Source organism: Salminus brasiliensis, chromosome 17 (assembly GCF_030463535.1).
Source record: "Salminus brasiliensis chromosome 17, fSalBra1.hap2, whole genome shotgun sequence".
Taxonomy (NCBI): domain Eukaryota; kingdom Metazoa; phylum Chordata; class Actinopteri; order Characiformes; family Bryconidae; genus Salminus; species Salminus brasiliensis.
This window is the reverse complement of record NC_132894.1, coordinates 7,387,055-7,403,032: the sequence shown is the minus strand read 5'-3', so window position 1 is coordinate 7,403,032 and position 15,978 is coordinate 7,387,055. Positions and strand designations below refer to the sequence as shown.

Sequence of the window (15,978 nt, the reverse complement as noted above, 5' to 3'; positions counted from 1 at the left end):
GGCGGGAACTGAAAATTAATATGATGTAATGTTAAAAATTACATGCAGCATGTTACTGTACAGCATGTTACTGCCTGACTGAAAACTCTTCATGTCTTTGCTCTGAAATCTAACCCGACAAGCATGTAGAGCTGCTGCTTGGTTCTGCTGTTTTATTGTACATGTAAAAGACTGTATTTCTACACTGCTTTGGCTTGTGTTGGTGATGTGGTGCTCTTGCTCCAGCAGGTCTCAGCTCACCGCCTGCAAACATCACATCTTCAGCTGTCCCCAGCATCGTCACTCCTATCGTCAACGGCTTCACCGGCATCCCTCACCAGCCAAATGGTCATCCGGCAGTGGAGGCCGTCTACACCAACGGCATGCCGCCTTACTCCACCCAAAGCCCCACCGCCGCCGACACACTCCAGCAAGCCTTCACTGGGGTGCAACAATACACAGGTACATTTGCTTGTGCTTTTGGTATAATCTTATAATCAATAATACACAACAATAACAGTATATGTATGTATATATAATATACTGTATTTAGCATGATTGCCATGCAAAAACATTGTATCTCATTTTTGCTGTTTTTTGGTAATTGTTTTCTGTAATGTGAATCTGGGAATTGTCCTTAACATTGTATCAAAAATAAACCAATAAAAATGCTGCAAAATGACTGAATAAAAACCTTTTTACACAAACTTCTATTGGTATCAATATTGACATTGTTCTCATATCAATTCACTGCAGTCTTAGAAAATAGGATTCTAAAAATTCTGTATAGTTCTGTAAAAGGGTTAATTTTTTCTTAGAGGAACCCTTTTTGGGGCTGTGTAGACCCAGGATTAGGTTATTTAGAACCTAGAATATATAAGCATTGACTATATATATATATATATATATATATATATATATATATATATATATATATACACACACAGCCCCAAAAAGGGTTCCTCTAAGAAAAAATAACCCTTAGAACCCTTAGAAAAAGGCTTTTATATATATATTCATTTGACTTTTTTCTATGGCAGCTTTATATTGAGTGAAAACTTCATTTATTTATTGTGACAAATGGGCATATAGACATTTTCATAAATATTCATTTTAATATATGTCCATTATTATTCAGAATTAAATATTTTGAGACATTTGTCTTAGGATAGCAGCAATATATGTTTATAATATACATAAAGTGTCTATCAGTGTCACAAATGAGTGGAAAATAATATAATGAAATAATGATTGCCTTCATTCACTTTTCCACCACTTTAACAGCATTGACCTCTTAACCTTTTCTCTAATGATAAACTCAGAGCTCAGTAATGGGGCATTTGACTCTGAGCTAACCTAAGCTAAACATATTGCAAACACCTGCCTTTTGATTCCTGTTCAGTCATTTTTGGCCGAATGTGGTAGACAGATGGGTCAGTTAGCTTGCATTGGTTAATGATGCTTGTTTAATGTGTGCACCATTAAAATCTTATATGCAGTGACATTTAAAGGTAGAAATCTTGCATGTAGCCCCACACAGTAGCCCCCCTGCTACAAAATGCCCAACCCCAGTAAGATTATATCAAGAGTAAGTGGAATATCAACATTACAAAACATTACGAGCCTGATTCGCATTGAGAAATTGCAATATTAGCCAGAGTATGTCATGCATTCTTATCCTTTATGAATGGGAAGGATCGTGCAGATTTAATCTGGGGCACATCCATGATGCAAACACTGTTTCCACGTTGAAATAGGTTTTTACCCAGTGCACTCCTGTCTTGCAAGACTTTGAGGGATCTTTGCTACCACACGGTGGCTGTGACATTCAGGCAGGGAGATGGAGGAAGCACAGGAGCAGTGAAAATACTGAAATACAAGTCTATGTATTTATACCTAAAAATAAAAAATATATTTTATATTATGCTCATCATCAATAGAAATTATTGCTTGCTCTTTAATATAAAACAGCAAGAATGCAAAAATAACATCCTTAATATATAACGTTTCCCATTTAAGGACTGTTTAAGCTATGGGCTGCTCATCCTGAACCCACAGTCCATGCTATATATTTGACATATTTTTTTTCCATTTCTGAGCCTGGCCCAGCTCACCATGCTTTCTCTTTGTTTCCTTGGTAGCGATCTATCCGGCGACCACACTGACCCCTATTGGCCAAAGCTTGCCACAGCCACCCCAAGTCATTCAGCAGCAGCAGCAGAGAGAAGGTGAGGGTGAGAGACTTTTTTTCTCATAGTAGATTTAGATAGATATTTGAATTATTAGATGGGGAGTAGAACAGATTTTTTTTTCTACAAATATTACAAAACTGTCAAAAAACTTCCCACTAGGATTTCTTAGCAGTTATCCAGAAAGATTCCAATATGACCAGTTAATCTACTCGAGTCTCAGTTTGACATTTTTCCTTATTGTATTTCACGGCAATCTTAGCAAACAGATTCTATACAGTTCTGTAAAAGGAATCTTTTATAAAGAACCAGTTGGTTCTTTTAGTTGTTAATATATATATATATATATATATATATATATATATATATATAAGCATTGACTTTTGAAGAACCTTTGAAGAACCCATTTTCCATTTGACTATGGCAGCTTTATATTGAGCGAAAACAGCAATTATCTATTGTGACAAATGGGCAAATCCATGATTATTATTTTCAATATATGTCTAATATTTCTCAGAATTACATATTTGGAACAACAACTATAACAATATATTATCATAATATACATATAGAGCCTATCACTGTCACAGTGTTAAATTATTATGTACTTTTTTTGCATGCCTATATGCAAATGACTGTCATGTGAATTCTCATGTTTTAATGCAAAATCTTATTGTTTGTCTACACTGTTAGCAAGCCAGCCTAAGATGATAAAGTAACTGATTCCAGGGCATTATTTGTAAAAAAAAAAAAAAAAAAAAATGTTTTGGGTCTGCATCTCAGTTCTATCAACAATATATATTGAGTTGAGAGTTATTTTGTAAGACTCCTGACTGCGGAGGACTGTGGTAAAATTATGCTACATAATAACACAGTTCTGAGTAGATTTACGTTCCGTTCTCTCTAAGACACAGACATATACATGCTTTCACAGCTTTAGAGTGGCACAGCTGTCTAACTGCCTGCTTGGGTGAAGCCCTGTGTGATAGAGGGAGTTCTGCAGATAGAAATAGTGTTGCTCAATGTAAAATGTATTGTTGACCAAACTCCAAAATGTGAGTTAGGAGAACTAGTTGAGGGAATTTTAAAAACGCTCTGTGATCAACTACTTTATCATTTAAGATGACTTAACTTTGCATTTTTAACAGTGTAGAACAGCACATTTCCAGTCAAACCTCTCTAAATGACTATGTTTACATCCGAAAGATTTCATTCAACAGATTCATTTTCTTAAATCTGTGCAATTGCCCTTTAAGCCCACGTCCTACAGCAGTGATAAAGCACCATACTGCAAACATAGAGTGGGGAAAACAGGCAATATCTAGAAGAACTTGGAAGACCTCTTTAAGTACGTTGGAGTCTTTATGGACAAGCACTGTGTTGAACCGCTTTCTATTACCATTTTGAATTTCATGCATCGCCTTCCCCTGGGAGATGTTCCAGCCCGTGTTTAATCCACAGTGTAATGGTATTTCAAGCGTAAACAGTTTGCCGTGGCTAACGGCCTGTGCGCCGCGGACACATTCTGACTTTTCCATCTCTTTTGAATTCCTAGCCGCACCCTCCCCTGGGATACGTTTCGCTCCGTGTTTAATCCTTAATCTGACGCCGTTGTTTTGCTGCAGGGCCCGAGGGGTGCAATCTCTTCATCTACCACCTACCGCAGGAGTTCGGCGATAATGAGCTCATGCAGATGTTCCTGCCCTTTGGAACGGTCATCTCCTCCAAGGTGTTCATGGACCGAGCCACCAACCAGAGCAAGTGCTTTGGTGAGTCTCAAAGAGCAGAAAGAGATTTCTGAGATCTGCAGGATGTCAATGTCACAGTTACCTGCTGTGATGGGCTGCTTTTAACACACACACACACACACACACAGATGCACATGCACAGAGGAACACTGAACCCTAAGTGAACCTGAGTGAGGCTTCTGACAATGGAGCGCTGAGGCCTTGCTGGCCTCCTCGCACTTGATATGCAGCAGTTAGACTGTAGGGCCGGTTCAGTGCAGTGGAATTACACTACAGTAGATATACCTTTCTGCTCTTTCTTGGACATAGATATATACATAGCTTCACTGCTCTGGAGTGGCACAACTGTCTAACTGCCTGCTTGTCAAGAAACAGCAGATAATAAGTTTAAATTCTATCAACACAACAGCCCTTCATTGTCAAGTGTCGGGGAATAGAAAAGGCCTGTCCTGCATTTGATAGGACAGCAAACAGATTGAGGGGGAGGAGCCACAGACTAGCCAACGTACACAATAATCAAGTAATTTCAGCTGCAGTTCATTTCCTAATGTTTCTGAGGCTCAACCGAAGATGTATTGTTGACCGAACTGAGATGCAGAAGTAACAAGTGTGATTTAGGAGAACGTCTGATTGAACTAGGTTTGCAGTATATAGAGTAACCTCCTTCAGTGGGTATGGACCCTTCTCTCCCACACTTGTAGAAAAGTTTTGGCCTCAGTCAGTCAGACTTCTCATTCTCCTAATGTGCCCCTCTGGGAACGTTATAAAATGATCATTCTTCTTTCTGCACACAGAAACCCAAAGTAGTCAAAGTATTGGACCATTAACTTAGGAAACGGCAGAGAGTTTCACGGAGACAGACGGAGTTGTAAATTGCGCGCCAACCCAAGACCTGTGATAATTGTCTCTGAACTTTCCCTATTAATAATGAATGTGTAAAAGTGTGAATTTCAGTGGTGAGAGAGCAGGTTATTTGAGGTTCCACATTTATACGGAAGAATGATCTTTTCAAGAAATGCAGTTTTATGGGCATTTGAATACAAATGGGTGTCAATGGGGAGTGGTGCCTACTGAGCTGAGATCTCTGGAAAAGGGCCTATTGTTTGAAAAGTAAAGAAAAAGAACAAACAGGAAAAGAGGGCACCTTTTCACAGTTCAAGCTTGCTGTATTTGCCAACCTGCAAACCAATACAACACCCTTCTACCCAGGTCCATTTTGCTGGACCTTCAAAGCCCAAGTGGCATTCAAGGAGATTAAGGCTTGGCTGATGTTCCACCGGTCCTCCAGCTGTCGGATTCGGAGGAACCGTTGTTAGGGTAGATACCTTGGACATCAGTGCGGAAGTGGTACTCTCACAACCCCATGATCCGACCATGACGCTCCACCCCTGCGTGTTTTATCTGTTTGGGACAGGGAGCTATTTTGCTGTCAAGCTTTCCCTATGGGGGTGGAAGCACTTTTTGAGGGGGCTAAACACCCCCTGACCACAAAAAAACTGGTCAGTATGCAGGCAACCATTTGGCGTAAAGGTAGATGCCTTGGACATCAGCATTGCAGTGGTTCTCTCCCAACTCCTGTGCCTTCTATTTGCTCCCTGGAAGAATGCAATAATAACTTTGGGGACATGGAGCACCTGGCCATCGAGCTTGCCCTTGAGGAGGGGAGGCACTGGTTTGAGGTGGCTAAACATCCCTTTGCGGTCTGGAGAGACCACACAAACCTGGACTTTATCCAGCAGGAAATGCAACTGAGCCCCCTCTGCCCCCGAACAGCCTGGGTTGGAGAAACCTCAAACAAAATCCTCATAAGTCTTCTCAGGCCACAATTAATACTGGCTTCAGTCTCCAGAGGGAGCTTAATAACATGAATGTGTGAGGGAGGACCTATTTGCAGTATTGACTTATACGCTATGCATTTAAAAAGCAATGTCAGGTCAAGCAAGCGGGCACTTAGTGGGGTAATTAATCTACTGAGGAAGTACACGAGGGAGAGCCAGGCTTATACCTGTAGAATAAGAGCAGTGACACGTATAGATTCCCTGATTTGGTCCTATGTTTGCTGCTGTTGTGAAAATAGTGGAAAATTTTAAATTTGCTGGAGAATGGAAAACTGGTCTTAGCACATTTCCATGCCTGAACATTTTACTCATTTTCTTTGGTCCAAGGCATTTTTTTAACCTGACCAAACCATATGGCTAAACATTTTTTATATTAAATACAGTATTTTGGTCACATAATTTTGGTCACTACAGATTTTGTAACATAACATTAAATCCTATTTTGAATGTATCTAAACATTGATGTAGGTACTGTTGTTAATCTAAAATATACCTATACCTATATAATAAAAATTATCACTTCAGAATCTACCAATCAGAACCAAACGTTTTGGCACAAGATTTCAATTGGTCAATTCACCACACACTGTTTATCCAGTCTAAATACCTAGCTTAACCACATAACTGACATAAAAATGTACAAGGTTGTTTACATTTATAAAATTCTGAGAAAAACATGACACCACAAAAAAAAAAGAAAAGAAATGGACATTCATAAGATGTTAGATTTGGAGGAGGAGAAGCTTCAGGCATGTTGCTCCTTCCAGAGTTCACTTATTTCACAACTCCACTTAAGCTTGAAAACGGTTGCTTTGGACAGGCCTGGTTAGGTACCCTGCATGTGCTGCTCCCAGGAGTTAGGTGGACTGGGAGGCCCTCAGTGCTTTTTACAGCTCACCACTGCATCCTCCTGACACACCAAACATTAGAGAGAGCGAGAGAGAGAGAGAGAGAGAGAGAGAGAGAGAGAGAGAGAGAGAGAGAGAGTGAACACAGCTACCAGAGCCTCACTCTACTCCACTACACTTTCTAGTCACCGGTTTTCCAGGCTTGGCTTTTAGAGCGTGATGGGAACAAGACGCACGGGGATGAGCCGGGGTCAACTGTGACCAGCGAGTGTGACCCCCTTACAGCATCCTTTGGGGATACTCAGCCCTCTATCCACACAGCCCTGCTGTCTATACATACTGCAGAGCTCTTAAAAATGCTTTCACAGATCTGCCTGTAAGACGCTGAGTGGTTTAAGCAGGGCACAGAACTTTAGGTGCAAAAGCTTTTCCAGGTCTTTCTAGTTCAGCTCCTTTGCAGTTATCTATCATTTCTCTGTACTATTGCAGTATAACTATGTAATTACTATGTAATTAATATGGATTAGTCAGTTGTTCTGCATGCTGTGTCAAAATTTCTTGACTAATGGACCAATAGAAATGCTCCTAAATGATTACACACTAAGGTGTATTACTCAGTAACTACAGGGACGTCTGTACAAACTAGTGGGGCTATTCTCTAGTAATAGACGTTTGTAATAACACTATGGCGGACCATAGGCTGTTTAAAGGGTTGAGGGTTTTTTCTCCATCTCCTGTAAAATTGCCATTTTGGCGATACAAGGTTTTTGTGTGACAGTGGTGATTTTTATTTCAAATCATAGCAAAATTCTCTACTTCTGCTTCCAAACACTGCTTGTTTCAACAAGCCACGAGTGAGTTTATCTAGGCAGAAACTGTTCTCCATGGTCCCTTTGTAAGTGGCCTTTGTTAGTGGACATGCACTGACCCTCAGGTTCTCTCTGTTCGCTCACTCTTTTTCAGGCTTTGTGAGTTTTGATAACCCGGCGAGTGCACAGGCCGCCATCCAGGCCATGAACGGCTTTCAGATCGGCATGAAGCGGTTGAAAGTGCAGTTAAAACGGCCGAAGGACGCCAGCCGCCCCTACTGACACAGCCCGACTCACCCCGGGATCTCTGCAACAGCACAGGTAAACACACTCCCAAACTTGAAAAACAACAGAGAACTCTATAATGCTCAACGAGATAAAGGCTAAAGCCAGGATAAATCCTAAGCATATAGAGAAAGTTGTGATTCAGAAGTGCTGGTTGGTTCAATTCGAACTGAAGGGCAAATTTATGTATGGAAGCAAGCACCGATTCTCATCCTTATCTAATCCTACCTTAATGTAGATAACTCCACAGGACAGAAACAAACAAGATCTTCAAAAATGTGTGCGTCTTGATTGTACATTAAACTTGTAATAGCACTGCTAGCCTTGTTGGTGAAGTTTTTATTTATTTACAAACTCCTAATTTAACACTCCTGATTGGGTTCATCAAGCCTCCAGGAGCATCAGAATGAGAGAATCAAGTGGATCTGATTAGAGCAGCAATAAAACTCAGCGGGGGCATCATCAGGAGCAAAACCAATTAAAGCCTTGTCCACACTAATATGGAAACATTTTAAAAAGTTTTGGCCTTTTGTCCACAATAGAACTGCATTTCCACCACTGCTGTTTAGAGCCAAACTGTTAATATTACACCCGAATCTTTAGCTCACGTCATATATCACCTCCATAAAGCACCTCCACACGAAATCTTGTATTACTTTAGTGCTGGAACATTTTTTTGGCCATTCGTGATTAAACACAGCCAACTGAATTTTGTAAAACATATGTTTGGTATGTTTGATTTGCAACTTTAAGTAACAGACGTTATCACATAGCTTTCCTCGTATGTAGCAATTTAAGAGTGGCTCTATCAGCGAAGAGCCCTGATACAGAACTGCTGCCGCTGTTTTCATTTCTGACTGAATCCTGTTTACACCACGGCCCATATTCACATCAGTGACGTGTCTTGAACTTTTAGAAGGCCCAGAGTGACTTTTCTATCTCTGTAAATCAGAACCTGGTTGTAGGTTCCTCAAATGATTTTGGATGTTAATCTGTAATACGTGAAGTCCTATTTATTAGAGTACTAAGTACTGTGGTCTCCATGTTGACGTTTGTGTTTATTAGTATTTAGGCTTAAGAGGTATTCTTTGGATTCTTGTCTATACAAACTAGCTAAGGGTAACAGTGAAGCATTTTTGTAAGTCACTGGATAAAGGTAAAGGTAAAAGGTAAAGGTGCACGTATTTGTCACTGTACAGTGTGGACTGTACAGCGAAATGTGTCCTCCGCATTTAACCCATCTGGTAGTGAACACACACTCACACACACACATGTGTTAGGGGCAGTGAGTACACACACACACCCAGAGCGGTGGGCAGCCAACTCCAGCGCCCGGGGAGCAAAGAGGGTAAAGGGCCTTGCTCAAGGGCCCAACAGTGGCAGCTTGCCGAGCCCGGGAATCGAACCCACAACCCTGTTATCGATATCTCGGCGCTCTAACCGCTGAGCCACCACTGCCCCTAGAGCGTCTGCTAAATGCCTAAAATGTAAATGTAATGTAAATATATTAAATACCAGAAGAATGAAAGTCCTGACTGCACAATTTAGAAATTAGGCATTTGTTAACAACCAGAAATTAGCAAGGAAAAAGACTAGGAATGACATAAAAATAGCTAAGATTTTAGACATGTATTTCCTAATTTCCACACACATCATAAGGTCTTTTCTCAAGATTTGTAAGGCCTAAAAGATTCCTCACTGGACAAGCTTGATATGGATTAAAAACTCTAACAGAATGTTTTCCATTATATTCATTTTGGTGTGGACAAGGCCTGAGAATTGATTAGCAACACCAAGGCAACCACCTAGAAACGTCATATTAACCTCTAGCAATCTAGCAACACCATAGTATCCACCCAGCAACCACTTAGCAAAACCATTCCAACCACCTGGAAAACCATAGCCACCACATACTAACACCATTACAGCCACCTAGCCAACCAAGCCAATGTAGTAACGTAGCCTAGCAGCCGCCTGAAAGTGGAAACCACTTACGCTGCCCAACCAAGGAAACCATGCCTTTCCTTCAGGAAATACACTTTTCTAGTCTAATACAAATGTCCATGTTTATTTTCACGAAGTCCGCCCTGCTTCCAGCCTTTGGGTCCTTTTAGTGTAAGACACGAATGTTTCATTGTCCTTCTCACTTCTCAAGGGTTCTCACAGCTTTGCCTTTTCACAGAAATCCACACTTTATGTCATTTGACATTTAGTTTTACAGCCAGGAGCTAAAGGGAAATGTTTTCCACCATTGTTTGCAGGGAATAGAAATTGATTGAGAACCTCAAATGGCTTAATTCGTAATTTGCAATTTAACGATAAAAGCCTAATCCGTCTTTGAATGGCGCTGATGCAAAGGACTCGTTTGAATGAGCTTTTATTTTTTTTCCAGTACAGTCACATTCAATAAGAGATGCGTTTTTGAAGTTAAAGCTGAGCTTGATCTGCTTTGTATTTGATCTTTTATAGGTTTTGAAGAGTGAAATCTCTAAAGGAGTTCAATTTTTGTTCTTTAAAAATAAATAAAACAAGTTTAAAAAAAATAAATAAAAAAGAAGAAGAAGAGAAGAAGAAGATGAAAGGGTTTTTTTTTCCGAAGACATATCAGCATTTACTTACTTAGGAGGACGTCCGGCAGAGCGGAGAGGTGCGAAGGGACCAGCGCCCCTACGGACAAACCACAAGCAGCACAGCGCGAGAAAGACAAAAGCAGGAACGTGGAGGGAAATCTCAAAGGACGAGGACTTTTAAGCTCTGGAACTTTTTTTCTCGCTGAGACTCGAGTCGTCAGTTACACAGCAGACAAACAAACAAGGAAAAAAACAAAAGAGCAGCAAGAACAGCATAGATTTCTATATACATATTCTATACACATATGCTATATAACGGAAGAGGCGCTTCCAGCTTTTAATTATACTGGACTAATGAGGGTTATAACTTGAAGATCAAGGAAAAAAGCAGTGGAAAAAAGCTCCTCTATGCCACTGGCAGACTTTCTTTCTCTCTTTCCCTCTTTCCTTTCTTCTGTCGCCGTTTCTCTCTCTTTCAGCAAGCGCGAAACTTTTGACCTTTACTGGTCATGGAGGTTTCCATCGCTTCAGTGCAACTGATTAAAAAAACAAACAAACAAACAAAAAAAAAACACCTTTCACCCCAAGGGACCAAAGGACCAAACATTTTTATTGTTCGACAGTAATATATAGTATTAATGATGATACTAATACTACAATTACAAACTATTACTAAACTAATGATGTTACATGTTTAAAAAAAAGAAAGAAAGAAATGTATGAAGAAATACTCGCTTCAGGTCGGAAGAGGAAAGGGATTTTGATTTCTTTTCCTTTTACATTTATAACTACTGGGTTTCAGAATATTTAAACAAAAATAGCAAAAAAAAAGAAGAAAAAAAAGTATTTTAAAAGCTATACTATTTTAGTGGAGTAGAATACGTGGACTGGAGATTGTTAAGGGCGTGTTTGGTCATTTCTCATCCATGGACATTCAGAGAGTCTTTATCTGGGACATCCTGTTCATCCTTCACTGCTCGTCTTTCAGCTTTGCTACTGAACTGATATTAGATGAAGCACACGTGCCAGTAGACTAGTAGGTCATTACTGGTTGCTCAAGTGTACATTTTTCTGTTGTTTACCCATTCCCCATGTCCTATATGGTGACCACACTAGCCTAGCTTGACTACACACAGCACCAGCAGACTGATTAAGAATCAACTCTGTGAGTAAAGCACATCACAGTAAACACAGCAGAGCCTCACATGGTTAACAAAACCAACAAGACCATCACCACTGCCACCACCTGCCACACCGAAGACGAGATGAGCTGTTTAGCTAAGCCATTACACTGATGTTACAAGCGAAATGTTGATTAATGTGAGTTATTCCCGTAGATGGCCATGGCTGTGGCCCACAGTCTTCGCTATTGAGCGCTCCCAGCTGAGACCACTCTTGTTTCCAGCTACCCGCTCATCGCTTCCTAAACTATAAGCCGTAATTGTTCTTTAACATACACCTGAGGCCCAAGACCCTGTGTGATTAGCATAAGGCTAATATCGATCCAACGGCCAGCCTGTGCCTCGGGCCAGCTAACGCACAATCAATTACCCATTGACATTTCCATTGGATTGACTGACAAACCGAGTTCATTTTTTTACACTCCATATAACAAACGCTGGAGGCCAGAGGATAGCCTTATTGACCCAGACCAGACCAGCTTTTACAATAACAGATATGCAGGTTTAGAAACAGTCTTTATCATTCACAAATTTACCTTAAGCTTTTTAGCTTAATTTAAGATGCCTGATACGATAAGAAGCAAATCAAAATAGACAAAGTTGTTCATCCATAGTGTTAACACTGTCGTTTTGCTTTACGACTCAAATGTAAATGCCTATATATGATTTACACCAGTGTCCCCAGGTTTTTTGCCTGCAAACAATTGTAGAAATTGATTCTGTGGGATTATAGCTAGTAGGACAATAGGATGTTATAAATTCTTAATAATATCCAGCTGTCTCTTCTACAGCTCTATTCATTTCTATAAAAACATCTAAAAACATCTCAAAAACATCTCAAATGAATAGAGCTGTAGGAGAGAAAGCTGAATGGTTTTGAGAATTCTAACATCAAAACATCTAAATGACCTATTGGTGAATACATGGGAATATGTAATGGTATTAATATGGCTTCATATGGCTTAATATGTCTTCGCACCTTTACAGGGGTGTGTTTTTGGAATGCAAACACATAGTCATGATGCTATGGAGCCCTAGGTAGTTAATCTTTACATTGGGTGGGATGGTTCCATAAAGAACCATGTGCGTATTAGAGATGTGTGAGGAACCTTTAAATTAGTAAAGGACCTTTACATGAAGAGGTTTCACACTTTTCTCATCTTTATCACAAACAGTGGTTGTTTATGGAGCCAACAGTGGTTATTCTATGGCATTGAGAGTAGCATTTATTGAAAAATACATAATCCACACTTTCTCCACACTTTCTCCACCATTTCTATTGAGCTACAATTCCTAATAAGTCATATAGAAGTTTAATGTGTTTATCCCAAAAATAACTGTGGCTTTAGGGGTTAAGTAAATCAGTTGGCCAAATGTTCTAACATTGAGTAACCTCCAGCAGTGGGAGGCTAGTAGCCACATTTGCACAATGCTGTTGATGATTCACTTCCATTCACTTCCATTTATCGTTAGCAGCACTAGCTTTTCCTGACTGTTCCTTTAAAGGTCTGAGCAGCACTCCAACCCAACACCTGAAGAACAGTGACCCTTTATAAAGCCCACAGTAGGTGAAATGGCTCCTCCACTGACCTAACGATGTATTTCCAACAGCTGCTGGTGTTTTGTCTGGTGGGTGGCATGCAAGCACAGATCCACCAACATACAGTCCATTGTTTTGTCTCAAAAAGGTCAGAAGGGCCTCTGCACTCCCTTCTAACAGAAGCAGAAAGACAGAGTGAACATGCACAGTGTCCCTCATAAAGATTTGACAGTCTTGCCTTTCATTTTTACCTCAGTTCTCATCTTTTACTGCAGTTTTCATCATCTGTCTTAACAAGTTACAGGGTGTGCCAACATCACATAGCTCAGACAAACCACGCAGACTTGGCCAGAGAGCTCTGGAACGGACGGACGCTGATGGAAAAACCTTGTTTTAACCTCAATTAATTTGGAGCCACTGTTTCTGACCTGTTTGTCATAGCCAGAAACACATTGCTGTGTTTGAAATTCGCTCTTGCGGAGCTGGGAAAAATCTGAGGCGTATGGTGACAGGTTTTTTTTTTGCCCCCCCCCCCCCTCCGGGCAGAAACGAAATGGATCGAGTCACAGGTTATAATGGCTTTTTCCTCCTGACCTCTGTTCATCTTGTCTCTCCTTCTCCTGTCCACTGGTAGCCTATGAGAACATGGTGATATATACATGCGCGCCGCCTTTGGGCATCTGTGGTCTAATAACCCTGCATTTGTGAGGGGCCCTCCTCTCCGAATCTCTACATGCCAGACATGTGAATTATTAAAATCAAATTAAATTTGGCCTTAACGCAGCAGCAGGGGTATTGCAAATTAAAATCGGCAACTTGGCCTGAAGTTTAATAAGTTTGAGAGATGATATCGTTACGGTGAAGAGAGGGGGGTGAAAAAAACGATGAAGGAAACCAATAAAATGAAATAAACATGGGGGAGATGGTGGCTTAATATGTTCAAAGAGAGTGGACTGAGTGTGTTAACGTGAGTTAATCTCATGGTGTTGGTGGGCCAGAAGACAAAAAAAAAAAAAACAGGCTTTGTCTCATACCCCCCCCCCTCCCTACCGCTCACAATCACCAGCATTTATCACTTCTGTTCCCATTCCAGCCAGACAGTCATGACAGTTTTTCATTTCTCACACCTTGATGCCCAACTTGATCTTTGAGCATGCTCAGAAGGGGGTAGCGGGTGGGACGGGAGGGGGGGGCGGTCTTAAAAGTATAATAATAACGGTACTACTCGTATTAACAATATGATTCTTTACCTATGGTTTGTATGCTAAGGAAAGTAGCTTATTATAGATATAAAATGTGTATATTAGGGAACAGCAGCACAGGAACCTTTCTCAGATTTATGGCGGGACGATGGTCGGTCAGTTGATCAGTTGGCGGGTTGGTGGGTGGGTGGGTTGGTTGTGGGAGGGTTTAGGGCGGGAAGGGGTTTCTGCTTTATGAAGACCACGTTAAACTTCTGGTTTCTCAGCACAAAGCATATGGAAGTCTACAATATATCAAGAGTATTGATTTTGCTGACAACCGCGCAGACGTGTGCGGAGGGCCAACCAGTCGCCCCAGGCCGTACTCTTGAAGCCTGGGGCAGTGAGGCAATGCTGTTTACACTTGTTTTGATTTGTTTATGGCTCTTATGTTCTTCCCTTTCTTTTTTTATTTAAGAAACGAACAAATGGAGTAAAGCCTGTTTGGGCTCAAAAATGACCAACTCTAATACAGTGCAGTGTTTTTGGGTCTTTTTGGGTTTCTATTTCTTTTTATGATGAAGAGCATACGTTCAGTCTTCTTCTGAGGAATCAAGCGCTCTCCGGTTGGCTTTTTTTGTTTTTTGCTTTGTTTTTTCAGCTGCTCTTTTATCGTAACGCCAACTCATGTACCGATTTGCCAATTAATTTGTAAATATTTATTTATTTACTTATTTATTTATTTATTTATTTACTTATGCATTTATTTATGAATGATGCTCTGACAATTATGTGTTCATGGATTACCTTATTTAATGGTTACATTTGGAAAAAAAAAAGACATCAAGGAAACGCATAATGGGCTTTTCTCTTTCTCTTTTTTTCAATTTTACAATAAAATTTTAAACTAAATGTACACGACTTGACTGCAGTGCACTTGATCAGTACTTCAATTGGCCAGTTTAATCCTGCCTTCTGACTGGTTACCTTAATGCTGCTTCAGTTTTAAGAAACTGGCCTTTGAAACTGTGCATGATCTGCTGACCCTGTCTAATGTGAAAAGGGTCCTGTTTTTAAGGGTCATGCTCAGACTTACAGTTTTGTTCGAACCCAATGACTCGCCTTCAGAATGTGAATTTGTGTGAAATTCTGATATCATGTAGAGGTTCTTAAGCCAGCCCTCAAGGTCATCCAAAAGTTCCACACTTCCACTGTAGAAGAACTCCCAGACACTCAAGACCTGAGCTAAGAACACTGAATCCCCGGTACAGGTGAGTCAGGAGCTGGGTTACACAACTAAAAATTAATGTGCCACAAAACCACTGGTCCTCAGAGACTCTCAGATGTTCCACATTTTTACTCCATCCCTATGTCTTCAGATTTTGGGGTTGAAGAACATCTAGGCCGTGTGGCAGCTTGTTTGAAGTTTGAGAACATCTTCCATGAAGAACCATGTTCGTAAATGAGATATGAAAGTGTGATGTGTTCACATTTGAAAGATCCCTCCACGTAATGAAGGTTCTGGGAGGAACACTGATATTGGTATAGAACCTTTATTAAATGATATGACTTTAAGCATTCTTTAAGCATTTCTTGGGGAGTTTATAGTTATTGACTTGGAAGTTCTTGGTTTCTTTAAGGAATATAAAAATATGGACCTGCAGGAACAGTGCTTCTCACAACGGTCCCGCATCTTTGCTTGAACCACATGTAGACCATCTGGAGGACCCTGAGGACCGGTTTAAGAACTGCTGATCTGGAGGGCCTTGGGTGGAGAAACACTGGTGTAAGCAATTTAAAAAATGTCATG

General features: G+C 40.5%; 1 protein-coding gene across 11 annotated transcripts in view; it reads left to right on the top strand.

Moving 5' to 3' along the window:
• The window catches only part of celf5a (cugbp, Elav-like family member 5a), a 264,942-nt gene extending 250,584 nt beyond the window's left edge, over window positions 1–14,358 (top strand). For 3 of the 11 annotated variants that reach the window (XM_072661090.1, XM_072661089.1, XM_072661085.1), the window contains exons 8-12: window positions 229–441; window positions 2,121–2,213; window positions 3,794–3,937; window positions 7,566–7,732; window positions 10,166–14,358. In XM_072661090.1, coding sequence (XP_072517191.1) covers window positions 229–441; window positions 2,121–2,213; window positions 3,794–3,937; window positions 7,566–7,693 — 578 coding nt within the window. In that variant the 3' untranslated portion in view covers window positions 7,694–7,732; window positions 10,166–14,358. Of the gene's footprint in view, window positions 1–225; window positions 442–2,120; window positions 2,214–3,793; window positions 3,938–7,565; window positions 7,733–10,165 lie in introns of all 11 variants that reach the window. The other 8 variants (XM_072661094.1, XM_072661091.1, XM_072661088.1 and 5 more) reach the window with 4 other exon arrangements.
• The last annotated feature ends 1,620 nt before the right edge of the window (window positions 14,359–15,978 follow it).